The 22,473-nt window shown below is 33.1% G+C and overlaps 2 protein-coding genes across 2 annotated transcripts; both read right to left on the bottom strand.

Annotated features, from left to right (window-relative positions):
- Positions 1-13,750: 13,750 nt before the first annotated feature.
- LOC133181199 (uncharacterized) lies at positions 13,751-17,196 on the bottom strand. Its single transcript, XM_061315735.1, has 5 exons — positions 17,046-17,196; positions 16,188-16,538; positions 15,424-15,768; positions 14,781-15,140; positions 13,751-14,175 (listed from the first exon to the last, which is right to left on the bottom strand). The coding sequence occupies exons 1-5, from the start codon at positions 17,086-17,088 to the stop codon at positions 13,832-13,834; spliced, it is 1,443 nt and encodes a 480-aa protein (XP_061171719.1). The 5' UTR covers positions 17,089-17,196; the 3' UTR covers positions 13,751-13,831.
- On the bottom strand, positions 17,097-21,936 carry LOC133181119 (uncharacterized). The gene is made up of 8 exons (XM_061315661.1): positions 21,582-21,936; positions 20,516-20,869; positions 20,069-20,416; positions 19,003-19,356; positions 18,556-18,903; positions 17,490-17,843; positions 17,187-17,390; positions 17,097-17,122 (listed from the first exon to the last, which is right to left on the bottom strand). Exons 1-8 carry the CDS (start codon positions 21,844-21,846, stop codon positions 17,097-17,099), a joined length of 2,253 nt encoding a protein of 750 aa, XP_061171645.1. The 5' UTR covers positions 21,847-21,936.
- Positions 21,937-22,473: the final 537 nt, after the last annotated feature.

Below are 22,473 nucleotides of genomic sequence, written 5' to 3'. Positions count from 1 at the left end.
GATTTTAACAAAGTAATTTTTATGACCAATCACAAGATACGAAAATTCCCCAGTTCCATTTTTATTGAAGACGTACTTGTCTATGATATTAAAAAGCCTTGTTTTTAATTTATTGTGAGGAATGGTTGTATAAAGTGTAGGAAAATCTGTAAAAAGTGTATAAGAAAATGTTATTGGATTTTGAAAATTTCGGTGATTTTAAATTTCTAAAGGTTCTTTGGAATTTTTTAAGAATCCAAATCTGATTTACACCACTCATAGAATATGCTATAGCACAGTACGTCTGAAGTTTCTCTTTAACAGCAATAATTATTTATGTGAAAAGTAAAGATAAGGGCTTGGTAGAGCATTTGCTGGATCCAGCAATATATCTCTGTTTGAAAGAATTTTTATAAAGTTCAGGAATCCAGCTTACGTAGGGCAGATCGATCTTACCTTAATTGACTTGAATTCATGTTAATAGTATTATAGATTGAAGCATTATTTTGAAGAATTCCATTCTTAGAAAGTGAACTGTGAGTATAAGTTGGATTTCCACACGCAGAATTAAAACCAAGTTCTTCTAAAATACAGTTATAATAATGAGCCTTACAAACAAAGACGAGATTGTTACAAGCCTTGTCTGCTGGAAGCTAACATATTGTTCATGTAGCCTTTCTATTTTTTTTTTTTATCACCTCCGATTTAGTGAAAACAAATTAGAAAATTATTTATTTACAAAAATCAACTCAGCACAGACACACAGACAAATATACTTTAAGTGAAATCACATGTATTGAAATATGGAGATAACGAACAGCAATCAAGCTTAACAGTCCAATGAAACAATACAAATCGGGAGCAGAGCAAATACGGGCCTCTAAAAAAAGATGGGATCAGGCGCCATGGAGGAGTAAGCATCCCCTGTTGACCTGTCACACCGTGTGCTCATTGTCATGATCGGGAAACTGAAAAATCCGTAGACAATTCAGTGTTTTAATAATGGCCTAACAATTAGTATGAAAAACGTCAGTCAGCATTCGACTTAATGAAAGATTGTATTCTCTGACAAGGCCAGCGTATCGATTATAGAACTTGCGAAATGATGACTTTAAACGAGACTGTTGATATCCTTGTTTCAACAACTTGTTTGTCAGTAGCTTGCCTCGTTTAAGAAATTGTTCGTACATGGAGCATGCTATTGCATCGAATCAACTGGGAGATATAAATCCCATATGCAGGTGTAAGGGAGATTGCTACATAAGTAAGGGTAGTTGACGATGGAAAAGTTAAAATCATCACGTTTATCAAAAGATTTGTTGTTAGGTTACAATTTATCTTTTTCTAGTAAAATATTCTTATATGAAACTGATGTGTCAGACTCTGTGGTATCTTTTTTTCAAGTTCACTGGTTAATTGGAGTTTGTGAAAAAAAAATAATTTCAATTGAATTTATTTCATATCAAGCTGAGCCTCCTTGAATGAAATTCCTACAAGTTACTTCGGTAATATCCAACCAAATTCTTTTGACAATCTTTCTCATTTAAAAGCATGACACCAGTCCAGTTTTTCTTTCTTTTATTGGATAACAAATCTATATTTTTGTAGCCTGAATGCACTGCACTGAAGAAAGTTTTTCATATACATTGTAAATTCAGTGCGTAATTGTGAAGTCCCACTTTGCCCAACAATCCACTGTATCTTGATTCTTCATGTATATAACATTGTATAACGTGAAGACAATTGAGCATTTTTTTTTTAAATTTTGTGTTTGTATTCTTGAAAAAAAGGTATGTATACATGTCATCTCTGTTGAATCCAGATAGGGCCACGTAGTTCACTATCGCACTATCAAGCATCGACTGTTGGGTCGATGGCGCTATGACAATGACGATGAGACGATGGTGCGATAACGATGAAACGATGGTGCGATAGCGCGATGAAAGATGCGATGGTGCGATAAAGCAATAACGACGGAGGGATGGAATGAGTGAGCGATATTGAATATTGCTTCATAATCATCGTATCACCGCTCAATCGTCATCGACCTATCTCGTCATCACTATTGTACCATCGCGCTATCGCTTCATCGTGCCATCGTACCATCGTCATCGCACTTTTGCATCATCTCTTCATCGACATAGCATTATTGCATCATAGCCCTCGATGGTGCGATGATGCAATAGTGAACTACATTGTCCTATCCGGATTCCATACTTCTCTATGTATTCCAGTGTTAAAATTTAAATTACTTTACTTTTGACCCACCATGGCCCTAGGAATTATGATTTAGATAAATTTTTAACTATTATATATATATAATAAATTTTATAACCAATTTCAGGCATGTTGTCCTCGGTGTGATGGCTGTTAAAAATTGAATCTACTCAATCCTAGAGAATACAATGTATTTTGTACATGCATATGTATTTTATGGAGAATCTGTCATAGCAATATGTCATTGTAACATTGCTATTTTTAAAAGGAATATTTTTGAAAATTTGACGCTATTTCTTTAAAAATTCTTGAATTTTAAAGAGATCAAAATAATTAATTTGAACAGATCTGAAATATTCTGAGAAGAGTGCTGTATACCAAGTTTTACTGAAATTAAAGGACAACGATTTGTTAAATGTTTACAGACAACATTCAAAGACGGAAAACTAATCAGAAATGCTCAATCAAGCTTTTGACTATCTTGAGTAAGGAATGTCAAATGAATTATAGTAATAGACTTTAAGGGTGCTATTTAAAAAAGATGATAGGAAAAAGATGGAGCATTTCAGCATATTATTGAGATGATCAGAAATTCAACCTTAACAGAGTTTTGAAGAAACATTGCCAATACAGGTTAACACTTAATTTCGTTCGAAACAGAGAATTCGTTATACCTTTTTTGAAAATCCCTTCATATTGCATGACGTATGGGTATCTTCCCTGCATCATTTTGTGCAACAGGACTGAACAAGCAAAAATTAGTCAAGACATTTGTAATCACTCGAGGACACAAAGCAAGGACAGATATAATTAAGCATTGAATTCTTATTTTTGAATGTCGTCTATCCTATAGCTATAACTGAATTCTGCACTTTTGTCGGCACAGACAGGTGCTGTTATAGGACCGATGACATCCACAAATAAGAATTTAATGTTTTTTTTATATTCTCTAATTTTCTCTATTCGTAACTGTAAATTTCGTTTATCTTTACTATGAATTTATCGCCTTTCAGAACTGGTGTGCTTATTACACGTAGATATAAGAGCCGTTGTGACGAGGAAAGTTAAAAAAAACGCTAATGAATATTGCTAGGTTGAAAATAAAGGTAGAAAGTTAATTTTAAAGGTAAAATTGTTATATTTTTACAATAATTCAATAGGACAATAGTTTTTAATTAAACTGAACCAAAACAATATACATTTGATGTTCCTAGAGGATTGAAAATGCGTATATTTTTGACTGTATTCTACCGCGCAGTGGCAAGGTTTGGCATGTGTTATAAGGTATTGAATGTTGTAGATTTCAAACGGATTTTATAAAGAGAATTACACTGAATGTAAATATCATATAATAAGACACTTACCTAGCTGATTGTAAAGATTTCATACAGAGACCAAATTGATGTTTTAATGTACATTATTCACAATATGTCAACATGTCCCGACGAAAATATTTATGAAGATTTGGCCTAGAGAACAGCTAACATATCAAGGTCTACACACTTCATTTTGTTTTGGCATTTTACGGAGACCTAATATCAAATATATTTGCAATTCTTAAAAAAAACCCATTAATAATCTTAATATTTTAATTTTAATCCTTTAATTACCACTATACCCGGAGGAATGATAGTTATTCAAATGCAACTAACTCTTGTATATAAGTGAGTTGGACCAATTAAGACAAGCATGATTATTTTAGATAAGGGTCCATTTCAATTAATTGTGTACAATCCTTTCAAAAGGCAAATGGACATGGAACAAAATTGTAGTGCACGCATTTTGGAGTACATTTCAAGTAGATTTAAGGACCGACTTATAAGGTACTCTAACATATTGTGTATAATGTTATCACAAGACATAACATGTAATTATTTTACTTCACTAAAGTAGCCTTTAACAAATAGTGTCGTCCCCACGCATACCATAGTACCACTAATTCAGATATTACAAGGAGCTGAATACTCGCCCTAAATATCTGAAGGCTGTGGTCGTTTAAACTCAGTTTTCATTGTGATCTTTTTTGGAAGCGCATAATTGATTTCCGTCTACAGTACACGTCCGTTACAGTATAGTGGTATTTACGTATGATGTAGATTATCCTATTGCAGTTACTGGTCTCTTGTGTTGCAGAAAAAGCAAACACACCTGGTTTACCAAGAATTCGTATGATGGAGAAAAATTTGCTTATTAGCAATATCTATGTAAAATTTTAGCTTATGCTATACCTATATGCTGTAATAAACTGGACTGAAAAGGCAATTTTTATGCAAAATAAGTTTTTAATAATCATTTAATTCGGATGAGACCGTATAAACCGAGGTCCCGTGTCGCAGTATGTGCTGGCATGATAAAGATCCCTCACTGCTCAATGGCCCTGAGTGCCGAGCATAGGTAAAAAGTTGCAGCTCTACACCGGCAAGTGATGGCGTCACCATATGAGTGAAAAATTCTCGAGAGGGATGTTAAACAACAAACAAACAAACAAAAACAAATTTGGTATAGTTCAAGTTGTTGCATTGCATATATAATTATCTGCAAGCTGCTAGGGTAGATGCACAAGGAGGGTAATGAACTGTTCACTTTGATCCCGGTGAATTAAACTTGGCGTCTTATATAATTATCAGTCGAATCTAAAGACCTGTACAAAAAGAAAAATTGTAATATAATACAAATATTATAATATTTTTGTATTACAGTAATTCCTTTGATTACATTTCAACAGTGAGATACTGAATTTATAATGAATAAAAGTGATATTTTGTTACAGTGTGAAAGAAAATCAAAGGGATATTTTGTCACAGTGTGAAAGAATATCATAAGTGAAGTAAAACTCTCGATTTCCCTTCCCTTGAGGAAAGATGTTGTATAAATCACTCCCTGGTCTGTTATAATTAGTTAGAGAGAGTAAACAAACGATCCTGACAGAGACAGTCGTCACGGTAGCTCAGTCAGTAGAGCGCTCGCTCCGTGATCGGAAGGTCGTGTGTTCGAATCACGGCCGCGACTGACCTAAGTTGATAAAAAAAATTGGTAGCAACTGTCTGTTCCTTCGCCAAACGCTCGGCACTTTGAAGTGAAAGTTGCGGGTCCTTCGGATGAGACATTAAAAAAACGAGGCCCCGTGCCACGGTAGGCGTTGGCATGATAAAGATCCCTCACTGCTCAATGGCCCTGAGTGCCGAATAAAGGTCTAAATTTGAAGCCCTTCATCGGTATATGGTGACGTCTTTATATGAGTGAAAAATTCTCAAACGGGACGTAAAACAACATACAATCAATCAATCAATCCTGACAAAGACTAAAACTGCCAAAGTAAATTCTCCAAATATGTTGTTGATTTCTATGTTACAATCTCACAATTGTTATCTCCACCACCCAACTATGACGTCACAACCTGCGTGACAAAAAGACAGAGGCAGAGGGAAATTAGATGAAAAAAAATGTAATAAGCAGAAAATTCAGTATATGGAATGTATTCAATCGTGAGACAGTATTAGTTTATATGTTCACTCGTGCTTTGCATTCTTGAAAATGATAATAAATCCTGTCCCACTCATAAAAATTATGCCATATCAAACTACAAAACATTCAATATTCTGTTTGTACACACACTAGCTAATAGCAGTTCTAAGAGATTTTACATAGAAAAAATCACGTGTTGTTTTCCTGCAATATTTCTCACAAAACAATTTCAGCACAACTGTACAATGGGGTAATAATTATTCGTGTATATTTTTTTTAGTTCTCTTCAATATTAGTGCAAACATTTTGTATTTTTGCATTGATCTGAATCGCTTGAATAAATGGAAGAAGTTAATGACATATATCGCCAAACACCTTAACTCCGTCACTACCCTAACTGCGTCAATTTCGGAAAACTCCGCGCTGTTTGTAATCGAATGCGATTGTGACGTCATTTTTTACATGCTGAAAATTTACAATCAAATGCCGATCAATTTTTTCAGTCAAGTTCAAAAATGCGTCAAAAATAAAAACAATTACACATGATCTATTGTATTTATCATATTTTATGTGAAATCAGTAAGTACTTTTTCCAGTATGCGCTATTCCATCGATACCTCCAACAGGTGCGTCAATATGCTCATTTTTACATGTCAGTCATATTTATGAAGGTCTTTGCCAAAGGATTAATATGACCTACCATATTGAATACGGCTAAAAATATTTTATTTTTCGTCTCAATATGCCCTAATACGCTACATGTTGGAGATAACGTAGCGTGGCGTAATTACATATAAAATATTATATTAACGTTATTTTCTCTGTTGTTGATACGTTTCTAAAAATACAATTTAACACTATTTCAAATCATCAGAACTTATTTTCTATGTTTACAAGTAAAAGATGAAGGGAGAAAACACTAAACTGGAAAAAAACCAGAAGTCTCTGACGAGACTGTAGCTCTACTGGTTGTATTTATAAAGGAAGATAAAAGAAGCACTTGGACTTGAAACTTTGCAACAGCAATAAGTAGAATAATGATCCTTAGTTTAGTCTCTTTTGTGGCAAGATTTATTATTATATCAGACTAAAACTGTAGGAGGAGTAGCCTTTTAAAACAATTTTACAGAAATTTTTATTTAAGTAACCATGGCAACATCATTCCACAAAATCAAAAAACAATAACACCAATTATGTATCTCTGTAGTCTACTTGTATGCTACATTATACTGAAATCAGACAAAAAAGTGTAGGAGGAGTAGCATTTTGAAAGTATTTCAAGAAAATTTATATTTTTAGTAACCATGGCAACAATGTTCATCGAAATCAGAAAATCAATATAAAGAATTATGTATCTTAGTGTAGTCTACTTGTTTGCCAAGTTATACTGAAATCAGACCAAAACTGTAAGAGGAGTAGCATTTTGAAAGTATTTCACAGAAATTTCTATTGTTAGTAACCGTGGCAACACCATTCATCGAAATCAAAAATCGATACACGGACTTATGTATCTTATTATAGTCTATTTGTGTGCCAAGTTATATTGAAATCAGACGAAAACTGTAGGAGGAGTAGCATTTTGAAAGTATTTCAGAAAAAATTTTATTTTTAGTAACCATGGCAACTCCATTTATCGAGATCAAAAACCGATACACAGAATTATGTATCTTTGTATAGTCTACTTGTGTGCCAAGTTATATTGAAATCAGTTCAAAACTGTAGGAGGAGTAGCATTTTGAATGTTTTTCACAGAAATTTCTATTTTTAGTAACCATGGCAACACCATTCATCGAAATCAAAAACCGATACACAGAATTATGTATCTTAGTGTAGTCTACTTGTGTGCCAAGTAATATTGAAATCAGACCAAAACTGTAGGAGGAGTAGCATATTGAAAAATTGTTTACAAACGGACGGACAGACAGACAGACAGCTAGACGGACGGACGACGGACACCTTACTATCGCATAAGCTCTTCTGGTCTCTGACCAGTAGAGCTAAAAATCTAATTAATACGTCGACATATTGCAGAGGGCACTGGTGACGGAGTTAGGGTTCATTTGACGTAATGTACACGGATGTGATATGCGTTCTATTTATAGTAGTTTTGTATAAGTCCAATGACTGATTTTTTTTAAATAGTTCTGAAAACAATGTTTAAGTTCATTACTAAGTGTAGCAAACATAAAACAAATCAAAAAATAATTCAGAGGGTAACCTGACGTCTTTTCCGCTTATGGTGACGGAGTTTGGGTAGTAGGGGATATCATTATGATATTCTTTGTAATTATGGAAATCTACATATGTAAATTGTAATAAATTTCTTGAGTCAAAGCAACAGGCGTTATAAATAATAACAGGATGCTTACTACATGACCCTGCTGTATAACAGAACCATCTGATTGGTTCGGCATGAGCATCACTGAAGAGACATAATTTGTCGAAATGCCCATCTGGTGCATCAAAATTGAGGCCTCTGTTGGTGGACTGTTAGTCCCCCAGGGTCTCTACAGCTCAGTAGCTAAGTACTTCGGTACTAGCTTGAAAATAAGGATATATATTATATTGCAGTGGTAAAATTTAGAAATTTATTTCAAAATGAAGGAATATCTTCCTCATTTATAGCTCTTATCCTTTGACGTATTTGGCACTAGTTTGGCATAGTTTTTTCAGCTCTTCAAAGTCTTTTTATTTAATATTTTGGATTTCCAACGTTTCGGCATGAGCATCACTGAAGAGACCTAATTTGTCGAAATGCGCATCTGGTGCATCAAAATTGGTACCATATATGATTTACATTGGAATAAAAGGTCAGCTAAGATTTAGATTAAGAAATAGAACATTGCTCTATTCAAGATTACCAAAGTTTTATTAGGTCAGAAATATCTTATGATACACTTTATTAAGAGTGTACACACGAGATTTTGTTTCGTAATACAAGTTATTATAATACAAATCTTACCTTGTACACGTGTGTCGGTGTAAAGACGAAGAATTGTGACCGCGGTCATTATTCGACGTAGAAAAATGACCCTTTTGCCTCTAGAAAAAGTAACATCACCCTTATAATCTCCATACCCTACGTAAAGAACACTGACCTGTAGAATAATGACCCCTTTCAAATTTTATTAGAATATTCTTTTCTTGGGGGGGGGGGGGGTTTAAAAAGATTAAGAATTATAAGCCAAGAGACGAGCGCCAAAATACTCATTTTAGGTAAAAATTGAGGATACAGCGATGATATCTTGGACTCATTTAATCTTTCGAACAAAATTGTATGTTTTTTATGATAAATTGACAACACCAATCGACTTAAATCTAGACTATGTGAAAATGATTCCATATTGATTTGTCAAATTATCATTGTTTTAAAGAACATTTTTAATTCATTCCTTATATATCCTAGAGAAAGAAATGTCTATGTTTTTTTTACCTCAATGATTGTAACAATGTACATATATGGAATTCTTGGACACATAGCAAATATGTCTATCAATTTGAATAAGAAATATTAATAATGTTTACAGACGCTTGGATCAATTTCATTTAAACCGAAAAAAAACTATCCTGTGCAAACGGCAAACAAAAGTTGAGATAAAAGCAATTTTAAAATAAACTGCAAATAAAACTTCCATGAAATCTCAAAAACCACAAAGGAATGAGTCAGTAAAAAAATTTATCAGATACCCATATCTCATCCCCAACGTGCACTGGATCCATATGCTGTAGCAGCTTCCATACAAGCATTTTAATTAACCTGATCATTCTAATTTGTCAACGAAAGTTATAATTCTATAAAAGATTTACCATCATACTAATAGCGCATCTCTGAGTACACCTTTCCGTAGACAACGAGAAGAATATTGGATTAGAAAACTAGGCACGGCCTTTCCATATGGTAGCAATGACAATGTCGATAGTGTTGTGAATCTTTCAATTCCACAGTGTAGTAAAGTGAATGTGATGGGTCTTTTTAACAGTACGAAGAGACGTAAGCGTAGTCATAGACATCGGTCTATAATATAAGTAATATTCTTAATCACAAAAGGGTCCAGTCTTGTATTCCACCATATTTCCTATTAAAGACTACACCCTGTATTTCCTATAAATCGACTATTGCTTCCAAACCTTTTAAATACAAGAAAACTTTACAGAGCCTGGATATTAAGCATCTAAAACATAATCCTCCATCGTGTTCATGTTCTTCTTTACCTACAACTATAGTCCTGCTGGGCACGTTATTAATGGTGACGTAGATATAGATAATGATGAGGACCTTAAATCACTTATTTTAAACGGGCCAAAATTTAGAGAATCCCAATCTTTCAACTGGAATCATAATTTCATAAATATTATGAATTCTGTGGAAGATTACGCCAGATGATGGGCCAAACATGAAAAAGAAGACCTTGACACTTTGTCAGAATGGATTAAATGTATCAGATGTATGTTAAAATCTCGAATTAAGCGATTGAGGGGCAATATGAAAACCATATATCCCTCTGTGTTCAATAATTCAGAAGTAAAAAAAAAAGAAGTGGAAAATTTAAAATCACAAAATTTAACCAAAATCAATAACATAAAAACGTACGACTTTTCAACTATGTATGCAACCATTCCACACGATAAATTAGAGTTCAGGCTTTTTGACATCATTGACAGCCGCTTTTTTAATAAAAAAAATGAACCCGTAAATTACTTACCTTGTCATCGGTCATTTGCAAAATTAATTATTTTTTCAAAAAACATTCTGATTGTACACATAAGTACTCTGATGTTGATATTAAAAAGATCTCTTGCTATGGCCTTCGAATCGACATTAAGATATATCAACGACGCAAGAGATTCTCTACGTATGAAAAATTTCTAGAACGAGGTAAGTTATTAACAAACAAGTTTATGAAACAAGAATAACAACAGTCTCCTTTAAAGTCATAATTTCGTAAGTACAATGGTCGATACAATGACCTTTTCAGCAAATACAATCTATCATTAAGTCATTTTCTAACTGAAGTTTTTCATACTAAAACTAATCGTAGGCATCATTTACACACTGAATTGTCGACGAATTTTTCCGTTATTTCCCGATCATGACAAGGAGCACACGGCGGATGTGACCGGTCGACATGGGATGCTCACTCCTCCATGGCACCTGACCCCACCTCTAATGTTTTGTTTGCTCTGCTCCCGATGTGTATAGTTTAATGGATTTTGAGCTTGAATACTGTTCGTTATCTCCCTATTTCATACATGTACTATCTTTGATTTTCTTGATACTGTCCTTTATCAGAGGAATGATAAGTCTTGTCTAAAGAAGAATATCAATTCTGTTCGAACAAATTTGTATTTCAGCAAGTTGTCCATGCAAATATCAAGTTCTTCAAAACAATTCCGAACATAAAAATATATACTTTTAATTTCTCCTAACGTACGAGTATATTTAATTTATATGAAGGAAGAATATATTTGTCCAAACAAACATCTTGTTCGCCCGACTGGTCAGAACAAATATCTTTTTTGTCGATATAATTATATAATTCGTCAAAACAATTATATATTTTTGTCTTGGTTTCAACAACACAGTACTATTGCCTTTAATTCCGTATGTGTAAAAGTAATGGCCTTCATGAATTCTTTTAAATGTGCTAAAGATAACACGATTCTAAAAAAAAAAACTTAATGTATTTGCTAGCACTGTCATTACGTATAATGACACTGGAATTTTCGAAACGCTGACTTTGATTTAGACCGTTGAAAGCTCTGTAAAATCAACTTATTTGTCAGTATCCTGACTAGTTTTAAAAGTTGATTGTACTCAGCGGATATTCTGGCTTACCGAATAAGTTTGAAGACATAAATTCTATATGCAGGTAATATTGGGATATTACAGTACGTAAATACATATAAGAAGTTGTTGATGGAAAATTCAATTCAAAAGATATCCTGTTTATCTGATTTTTTGAATTGTTAAATGGCCTTAAACGTCTATATTCAGTAAAATATCAAAATTAAAACAACAACAATAACAAAAAAAACAACAACAAACAAACAAACAAACAAACAAAAAAACCAACCAACCAAACAAAAAAAAAAATAAAATAAAACAAAACAAACCCTAAACAAAACAATAAAAAAAACCCCCAGAACTTTTAGTTAACTCACTAGTTTTGTAAAAAAAAAAAAAAAGATTCCCGCGTCGTTTCCATTGCAATGATCGTCATTTAAAAAAATTAAATTTAGAGAGCACGACTAAACTAGTGTTGCTGATAGTTATTTATTTAAGTTAGGTTTCAAAAAGATTGTCAAAGCCGGCTGCAAGAAATTTGTGAACAAAATTTGTCATTTTCCATTTGTTTTTATGGCAACGGCGGTCATTTTGAAAAACAATGTCTAAAGCATATCTAAAATTGCTGATCGTCATTTCTGAAAATTTTAATTAAGATTCTTCCAAGACATTTTCGAGAAAATGCTCAGATGAAATAAATTTTGGCGATGATAATATGTTGTCCCGACTACCGTTATGTAAGACATAAAAAAGGTCTTAACAGATAGCCACTGTGACGTATATGTTGTTCGTTTTTATTGTGTTTTGAGAACACAATATGTCTAATAGATTGAAACGCATGTAATGCTATTACAAATGTATATATATATATATATATATATATATATATATATATATATATATATATATATATATATATATATATATATATATATATATATATATATATATATATATATATATATATATATATAATTTTAATTGTATGTTCGTCCAGTGTTCGACAGAAAAAAAACTTACAAGTTAAGAGAATTAAACGCTGAGCCCCAAACTTGGCATCAGTGACCTCTTTTAAACTTAGTACTTCTTTGTTAGGATGGGGGTCATTTTTTAACGGGAGTCAATTTCTTATAGTAGAAAACTGACCCCTAGGGTCCTACAAAAAAGGACATTTTTTACGGCTGGGCTGGGGGTCATTTTCCGACGCCCGGTCATTTTTCTATGGGGGTCATTATTCGTCCTTTTTATTCTTTTAATAAGGCTAATTCCTGCAATCCTGTTGTTTATCTAAATGAATAAAAAAGAAGAACACACAAAGAAATACTTTAATTGACATCTTCTTACCTATGTTTTTCGCTTCTTTCATTAACAAATGGAAATGATTAGAATATTTATGAGGAAATGTTCAGAAGAGTTCTTTTAATATAAAGTATAGTTTTGATAAATCATTTTTTATTTATTTTTCAACTGTATGTCTTTAAAGCCACTTGCTCCGATAGTTATGGTTAAAAAATATATCTGGTTGTTTGTAAAAAATAATTCTCCTAGAAAGTTTCCATTTTCGTAAAATTATATTCTCAGAGTCGGTGTCTTTTAAAATATATTAATATATTAAATTTTAAAAAGTTGTTGAGTCACACCAAAAAAAAATAGAAAGAATGCAAAGCTTGCGCATGTGTAGCGACTTTAAAAACAAATCGCACGATTTAAGTCAAACGAACACATGGTAGTCCAAAATCTCTGACTCTGGGCTTAAAAAAATGAAACCCAAACAGGAAAGAGACCGAAAGTAGTGTATTCATATAGGAAAACACGCAGAGGAGTAAAAGTTGGAATCGCCCTGGATGAACTGCAACTCAAAACGTGATACAAATTATGTCAAACGGTAATTTTACGTGTTTCTCACCTCAGTTTGGAAGTCACGTGGTCTCACTCACTTAAATATCAATAGCGTGTTTGTATTGTCAAGACTAAGATTTCTCTTAAAAATATTGTTGTAAAAAACCAAAAAAGTTGCATGAGCTACATTTACTAAAGTATATATATTCCATGTAAACATGTTCATTTATTGTGTAAGAAAAATATGCATGTTAAAGATCGGTTATACCCGCAAGAAAGTATGATGTAATAATGCGTTTTATATTATATACATACATTTTGCGTTTGATATTTTATCAAATCTCGAGACTAAATCATATGTAACAACATTGACCGGCCACATAGACTGGCCAGATGACTGTATTGCGTGAAAACACAAGTAAACAACGAAAAACCATTGAAGCAATTTTTCAACATCTTGTCTATACATGTAATTAATAACAATACATTTATATCAATTCAACAGAAATATAACTTTGCATTTTTTGGTTTCGTTCACAAACTTTTTCAATGAACTTCATAAGTTATATTTATGGTTTCTCTTGTAGAAAAATATTCTTTACCAAATGCGTTGTCTATTGCTAAGCAAGCGACAGTACTTCCACCAAAGTTGTCAAACGTTGCAGTAACCACTACACGGCTTTCATAACGACAATCACTAGTCACCATGGGTCCCGTAAATATTTCTGTTATGTTTCTCGGAACCATTTCATAAGTTTCATTAAAAAGGATAACAAGTGACAATGTTGTTGTATTAGGATTCATTATTGCAGTGCAGTTGATGGTGTCACCACCCAGTGAAGCATTCAGATAACTAGGTTCGATCTCGATGGACACATCGGTAGGAGGTGCTGAAATGTTATGAGAGTTAATTCAGTTCATTAGACACTGATATAAGGATTACCGTTTAAGCTTAAAATTTTCTAAGATCTTACTTAGGCCTATAGTTTTGAATTAAAATTTTAACGAACAATAGACTGTCTCATATCTCCTCGGAAGTACATGTAATTTTGACAAAATTTACTTGAATTCAAAGCGGAAATAGACTAATGTAAAAAAGATCAATAATATTTCGCTTTTACTGATCCGTTTAATTAATGTCTTTCTGGCATTTCTATTAAATCATTCTCATATTTAACAAATTGTGCGAAAACATCGAAGTTATTTTTGAACAGTGGAAATTTGTGACAGATAAATGTCCTTAGACTTTGAGTTTATGTAGCAATTATTCGGCTTATATAAAATATTCGAGCAAAATTGCATTCTCCGCCGTCTTATGATATCACACCAAACGCATATTTTTGTTCATTTATTTTTATGATGGCAGAGATTATACAGATATCAATCAAACTTTGTCCTCGGAAATCTGAGACAAATTAACGGCTAATACAAGAGTAAATTTCTCACTGATTTTTGAAAACAACTCTACAAATGGAAAATGAATTTATTTATTTACCTGCTATATACAGATAGCCAACGTCATCTGCAGGAAGAATAAGACTCTCGTTGAAGGTATTTACTTTACAAAAGTAAGGGCCAGCTAAGTTGCAAAGGTCATCTCCGGGTCGGAGGTCAAGGGTGAAATTCACTGCTCTGTACTCATCAAACTGATTGCTAGTATATACTGCAGATATTCGATCATTCTGGGGTAGAATAGTATAGTTGTTGTCAGAATTTATTGATATAAGTGGATAAGAAGAATCGTTGAAAAACTGGAATGCAGAGAAATAAGATTGAGAGAGAGGAATTCTGCATTTAAAGGTAGCTGTTGAGTTCAGCTCTCCATATAACTTTTCTGGCTCCATATCAGCTTCGACTGCAAGAGAATGAAAAATATAAGAAATATAATCATATATGATGACTTTCCATTAAGCAAGTTACCTTGATTCAATATACTGGGTATGCTTTGCTATTTTGATAGTTTAGATTTCTAATTTATAACTACATGCATAGGTGACTATAGATACTTAACTATAATTAATCAATATATAATTAATTATTTTTTATTTAAACCTCTACATCAAAATTTTTATGTTCTAATAATTTTTTTTATCTTAACCTATACATCAAAATTTTTATGCTGTCTTAAAACAAACTACCTTGCGTAACATTGATTGACACGCACTTTGTTGACAAAGTTTCGTTGTAGAGGACATCGTTACCGTGACATCGGACATATGATCCATTTCTTGAATCCATCAAAAGTATGTGATAGCTATACAGTACTTGATTTGTACAAAAGGCGTTTTTATCGCTATCCAATTTGAAGACCTCTTGAACCACTTTTTCTGTTGCCTGTATATCCTCATACTTTCCATTTTGACAGACTTCCAAGGAAACTTCTGTGTCATTAAGGTCTCCAAGCTGAACGGTACAGTTAATGGTAACATTGGACCCACTGACGTAGGAATAGTCGGCAGTTATTTCAATTGTAGACAAAGGAGCTAGAAGGGTACAAGAAGACATGAATATTAAGCGTTTAAACTGGGTATAAAGTTACACGTATACACTGTAAGTGTGTATTGGATTAGAAATAGCTAACTATTCCTCTTTTTTCCTTTATTTATTTTAAACCAATTCAAAGCATATAACATTTTCTTGTACATTGTATTATTATGACTGCATGCTAAAGGCTCTCGTGGACCCACTCTTTCTTTTTTATGATAAAAGGTAATGTTCGTAGATCCACTCTTTCTTTTTCTTATAAGACAAGATAATGTTTTTTAATAGAAAATGCATATACTTAGTATCAGGAAGAAATACTATTAAATCATTTTAGTAAATAAATATTTGTCCATAATCAAACATACGTTTCATTTTAATCTCACTATGGAAATCTATAGTTTTAACATCTCGGACTTACCTTGTATCATAAATGAAGTATTGGCACGTATAGTTTGAATTGATGTGTCCGTGAGAGTAATGTCACATGAGTAATTTTTATTTAGTTCACAAGCATTCGAGTCTTTACTTGTATTGAGGAAAACTGTAACATTAACATATTCATCATCAATAATAACTGTGCCTTTGATTTTAGAGTCCTGAGATTCTATCTTGCTATCATTATAGATAGTTAATAATACATTGGATGCTGTTTCGTTGTGTCCTTTTATAAAAACAGATGTCCATGTTAACCGCATGGTTTGTATGAAACAGTTCATTTCTGTAACAGTATCCAACTTAGCAGATATTGATGGAGTCATTTCTGCAATCACTGTAATAAATAATAGGCAACATTACTTACGTGTCAAAAGTGTAGAAAAATAAAAACACATCAGCGAGCACAACTAGTATATATGATAGTGGAAAACATTAAAGCCTAAGGAAATAATTAAAAATACACTGATTGTTGATTAATTATGGCCAAAATAGATATAAAATTCCTTGACGATCATTCATAATATTAGTGATATTTTAACCAGCATCCCGTGTTACTAGCATTAGGACAAGTTCCTGGTAATGAAATTGTTTTTCAGCCAAAATTATTTTGAAATTCTCTCTCTCTCTCTCTCTCTCTCTCTCTCTCTCTCTCTCTCTCTCTCTCTCGTGGTTAATAAGATATGCTAAATGTATGACTCTCTCCTCTTGGCATTTTATAAAAAAAGAAGTAATATATAACAGTTGAAAAAGCACATGATGTGATGCTATCTAAAATAAAACTCAATTATTCGAATAAAAAAATATGTTTAAAACTACTCCGTAATCAAAACTTAGGAAATACCTAAAACAGGAACGATATTTGGTTTCGTGCAGTTGGAAACCATCGTTGTATTTAAGTCGGAATTGTAAAATCTACATCTGAAGAATACATTAATCTGATTGTCAAAAGGAACAAGATGACTTAGCAAGATTTCATGAGAACAATTTTCGTTTTTCAGACTAGTCTCATTAAAAGCAGATGTTTTCAGAAAATCCTGAATCGGAGTAAAAGTAGAATCAGAATGACAAACTTCCAGGGACAGAGAAGTTGTTGATGGTTCCATTGTCTTTGCGCTACAGTTGATGAAATCATCTGTTCCATATTGATATTGAGGACGAAGGTGGAGAGTTATATCAGAGACGGGAGCTGAAAATGGAAAACAAAATACTATGGAAATACTTAAATTTCTTTGATATAACCAAGGTATGCTAACGAAAACATGGAAAAGAGGTGTGTCCAATTTACCTGAAAAGTTCAAAACTGTGCTCGCGCTTTCTGTAGCGATGTGTTTGTCTACCATATCTATGGAGCATGTGTACATCCCGGACAGAGAGCAAGCATCCTTCGAAGTTGCAAAATCCAAGACAAAGGAAACATTCACGAAATACGAATCTACACTCAAAGACGCATTTATTCGATTTTCATTCGAGGTTTTGCTGCTGTTTGTGACGCTTACGATTGTTTGAGAGATTAAAGATTCGTTTTGAAAGTCTAACCGAACAGCCTCCCATTCAAAACTGCTCACATTGAAATGACACAACAATTCTATCGTTGTTTGTATCATAATGACATGGCTCGAAGTATCCATTACAGCAACCACTGAAAAATACGGATAATATAGGTAAAGAATTTTTGTAGACTTTGAACGTCTTAGACAAAGCATTGCAAGAAACAAAAATCAGCAAAGAAAGCTCTCAAAGAAATAAAACATCTCTTATTACTAGAAAAAGTGATATGGTCGGTAACTCCCCAATTAAACCCATGAAGACAAATTCGAGATAATACCACCTTATACTTATTGCTCATTTCAAATGATTGTAAAACACTCTAAAAGGTTTAGTTCAGAAATGAAATTTATGAAAGAAACTTCTCGTTTCTGAATCTGAAATAGCATCATTAGTAGGAATGAAACACTTTCCACAAATCAAGAGAGAAAACAATTCAACTTAATACAAAACATTTCCAACAATGCGACTGAATTGTTATTATGAAATTGAATTAAAGTCTCCTTTGTGTTTGTGGGAGCAGTGTCACATCTCATAATGATATGCATTTTGATGTAAAATTTCAATGGTATATTAGTTTGCTTTTATGAACGTTCTGATGAAAAGGTAAATATTCATATCAGTACTTTCATTCCTGAAAGTTTACATTCATGATGTGTATTTCTTGTTTGATCTCAAGAACATCGAATGTAATAAATTGAGGATGGTATCACTGGAAATTATCACCCATGAAAACTTGAAACAACATAGGGCTAACAAGCATAATCTGAGAGGAAAAGACGACGATTTAGAGTTGAAAAGATTACCCAATGCAGTTGAAATGTCGGGAATCTCACAATCTGTAGACAATGGTGTGTTCATATCAGAACCATGAACTGTACATCGCAAGGAGACGTTCATTTGATTATTGAAGAGAACACGGTGACCAAGCAGCATTTCCTGAGAACAATTTTCGTTTTTCAGACTAGTCTCATTGAAGACAACAGAGGATATATTATATTTCTCGATGGGAATAAAAGTAGAATCAGAATGACAAACTTCCAGGGACAGAGTAGTTGTTGATGGTTCCATTGTCTTTGCGCTACAGTTGATGAAATCATCTGTTCCATATTGATATTGAGGACGAAGGTGGAGAGTTATATCAGAGACGGGAGCTGAAAATGGAAAACAAAATACTATGGAAATACTTAAATTTCTTTGATATAACCAAGGTATGCTAACGAAAACATGGAAAAGAGGTGTGTCCAATTTACCTGAAAAGTTCAAAACTGTGCTCGCGCTTTCTGTAGCGATGTGTTTGTCTACCATATCTATGGAGCATGTGTACATCCCGGACAGAGAGCAAGCATCCTTCGAAGTTGCAAAATCCAAGACAAAGGAAACATTCACGAAATACGAATCTACACTCAAAGACGCATTTATTCGATTTTCATTCGAGGTTTTGCTGCTGTTTGTGACGCTTACGATTGTTTGAGAGATTAAAGATTCGTTTTGAAAGTCTAACCGAACAGCCTCCCATTCAAAACTGCTCACATTGAAATGACACAACAATTCTATCGTTGTTTGTATCATAATGACATGGCTCGAAGTATCCATTACAGCAACCACTGAAAAATACGGATAATATAGGTAAAGAATTTTTGTAGACTTTGAACGTCTTAGACAAAGCATTGCAAGAAACAAAAATCAGCAAAGAAAGCTCTCAAAGAAATAAAACATCTCTTATTACTAGAAAAAGTGATATGGTCGGTAACTCCCCAATTAAACCCATGAAGACAAATTCGAGATAATACCACCTTATACTTATTGCTCATTTCAAATGATTGTAAAACACTCTAAAAGGTTTAGTTCAGAAATGAAATTTATGAAAGAAACTTCTCGTTTCTGAATCTGAAATAGCATCATTAGTAGGAATGAAACACTTTCCACAAATCAAGAGAGAAAACAATTCAACTTAATACAAAACATTTCCAACAATGCGACTGAATTGTTATTATGAAATTGAATTAAAGTCTCCTTTGTGTTTGTGGGAGCAGTGTCACATCTCATAATGATATGCATTTTGATGTAAAATTTCAATGGTATATTAGTTTGCTTTTATGAACGTTCTGATGAAAAGGTAAATATTCATATCAGTACTTTCATTCCTGAAAGTTTACATTCATGATGTGTATTTCTTGTTTGATCTCAAGAACATCGAATGTAATAAATTGAGGATGGTATCACTGGAAATTATCACCCATGAAAACTTGAAACAACATAGGGCTAACAAGCATAATCTGAGAGGAAAAGACGACGATTTAGAGTTGAAAAGATTACCCAATGCAGTTGAAATGTCGGGAATCTCACAATCTGTAGACAATGGTGTGTTCATATCAGAACCATGAACTGTACATCGCAAGGAGACGTTCATTTGATTATTGAAGAGAACACGGTGACCAAGCAGCATTTCCTGAGAACAATTTTCGTTTTTCAGACTAGTCTCATTGAAGACAACAGAGGATATATTATATTTCTCGATGGGAATAAAAGTAGAATCAGAATGACAAACTTCCAGGGACAGAGTAGTTGTTGATGGTTCCATTGTCTTTGCGCTACAGTTGATGAAATCATCTGTTCCATATTGATATTGAGGACGAAGGTGGAGAGTTATATCAGAGACGGGAGCTGAAAATGGAAAACAAAATACTATGGAAATACTTAAATTTCTTTGATATAACCAAGGTATGCTAACGAAAACATGGAAAAGAGGTGTGTCCAATTTACCTGAAAAGTTCAAAACTGTGCTCGCGCTTTCTGTAGCGATGTGTTTGTCTACCATATCTATGGAGCATGTGTACATCCCGGACAGAGAGCAAGCATCCTTCGAAGTTGCAAAATCCAAGACAAAGGAAACATTCACGAAATACGAATCTACACTCAAAGACGCATTTATTCGATTTTCATTCGAGGTTTTGCTGCTGTTTGTGACGCTTACGATTGTTTGAGAGATTAAAGATTCGTTTTGAAAGTCTAACCGAACAGCCTCCCATTCAAAACTGCTCACATTGAAATGACACAACAATTCTATCGTTGTTTGTATCATAATGACATGGCTCGAAGTATCCATTACAGCAACCACTGAAAAATACGGATAATATAGGTAAAGAATTTTTGTAGACTTTGAACGTCTTAGACAAAGCATTGCAAGAAACAAAAATCAGCAAAGAAAGCTCTCAAAGAAATAAAACATCTCTTATTACTAGAAAAAGTGATATGGTCGGTAACTCCCCAGTTAAACCCATGAAGACAAATTCGAGATAATACCACCTTATACTTATTGCTCATTTCAAATGATTGTAAAACACTCTAAAAGGTTTAGTTCAGAAATGAAATTTATGAAAGAAACTTCTCGTTTCTGAATCTGAAATAGCATCATTAGTAGGAATGAAACACTTTCCACAAATCAAGAGAGAAAACAATTCAACTTAATACAAAACATTTCCAACAATGCGACTGAATTGTTATTATGAAATTGAATTAAAGTCTCCTTTGTGTTTGTGGGAGCAGTGTCACATCTCATAATGATATGCATTTTGATGTAAAATTTCAATGATATATTAGTTTGCTTTTATGAACGTTCTGATGAAAAGGTAAATATTCATATCAGTACTTTCATTCCTGAAAGTTTACATTCATGATGTGTATTTCTTGTTTGATCTCAAGAACATCGAATGTAATAAATTGAGGGTGGTATCACTGGAAATTATCACCCATGAAAACTTGAAACAACATAGGGCTAACAAGCATAATCTGAGAGGAAAAGACGACGATTTAGAGTTGAAAAGATTACCCAATGCAGTTGAAATGTCGGGAATCTCACAATCTGTAGACAATGGTGTGTTCATATCAGAACCATGAACTGTACATCGCAAGGAGACGTTCATTTGATTATTGAAGAGAACACGGTGACCAAGCAGCATTTCCTGAGAACAATTTTCGTTTTTCAGACTAGTCTCATTGAAGACAACAGAGGATATATTATATTTCTCGATGGGAATAAAAGTAGAATCAGAATGACAAACTTCCAGGGACAGAGTAGTTGTTGATGGTTCCATTGTCTTTGCGCTACAGTTGATGAAATCATCTGTTCCATATTGATATTGAGGACGAAGGTGGAGAGTTATATCAGAGACGGGAGCTGAAAAATTGAAAACAAAATACTATGGAAATACTTCAGAGAGAATGTCACGAATCATCAAGCTTCAGATGGAAACTTAAATTTTTTTCCTCCTGTTTTCTTTTATTGGTTGTAAAAAGTCTTCATAGTACACAACTTTTACATATATGAAAATGATGTTTGACCAACAAAACTATTATTTTTTTCCCTTGCTATGTGTTGCCATGGAAACCATCCTAAGTTTAGAAAAATAGCTTCAATTTTAACATTTTTGGAAGAATATTTTAACAAAACGAATACTGATATCATCTACAACAGACTTTATGCTAATTATTATAGATATGTAGTATACAAAAAAGTTTAAAAGCAAATCTAAATACCTAGGAATCTGTTGCCATGGCAACACAAATATTGTACAGTTTTACAATTTGAAAAATTGAAAATTACCTCTCAAGTTTAAACTTATATATATAAAATCTACAACAAGCTGAGCATTAAAATGAATTTGATTCCTGCACAATACATGTTGATTTTCAAGAATGACATATAAAATTGAGAAGCATTT

Source organism: Saccostrea echinata, unplaced genomic scaffold, assembly GCF_033153115.1.
Source record: "Saccostrea echinata isolate AGI-Se365-2 ecotype Australia unplaced genomic scaffold, CSIRO_AGI_Sech_v1 ptg000008l, whole genome shotgun sequence".
Taxonomy (NCBI): Eukaryota; Metazoa; Mollusca; class Bivalvia; order Ostreida; family Ostreidae; genus Saccostrea; species Saccostrea echinata.
The sequence above is the reverse complement of the archived record's forward strand: the minus strand, read 5'-3'. Positions and strand labels throughout refer to the sequence as shown.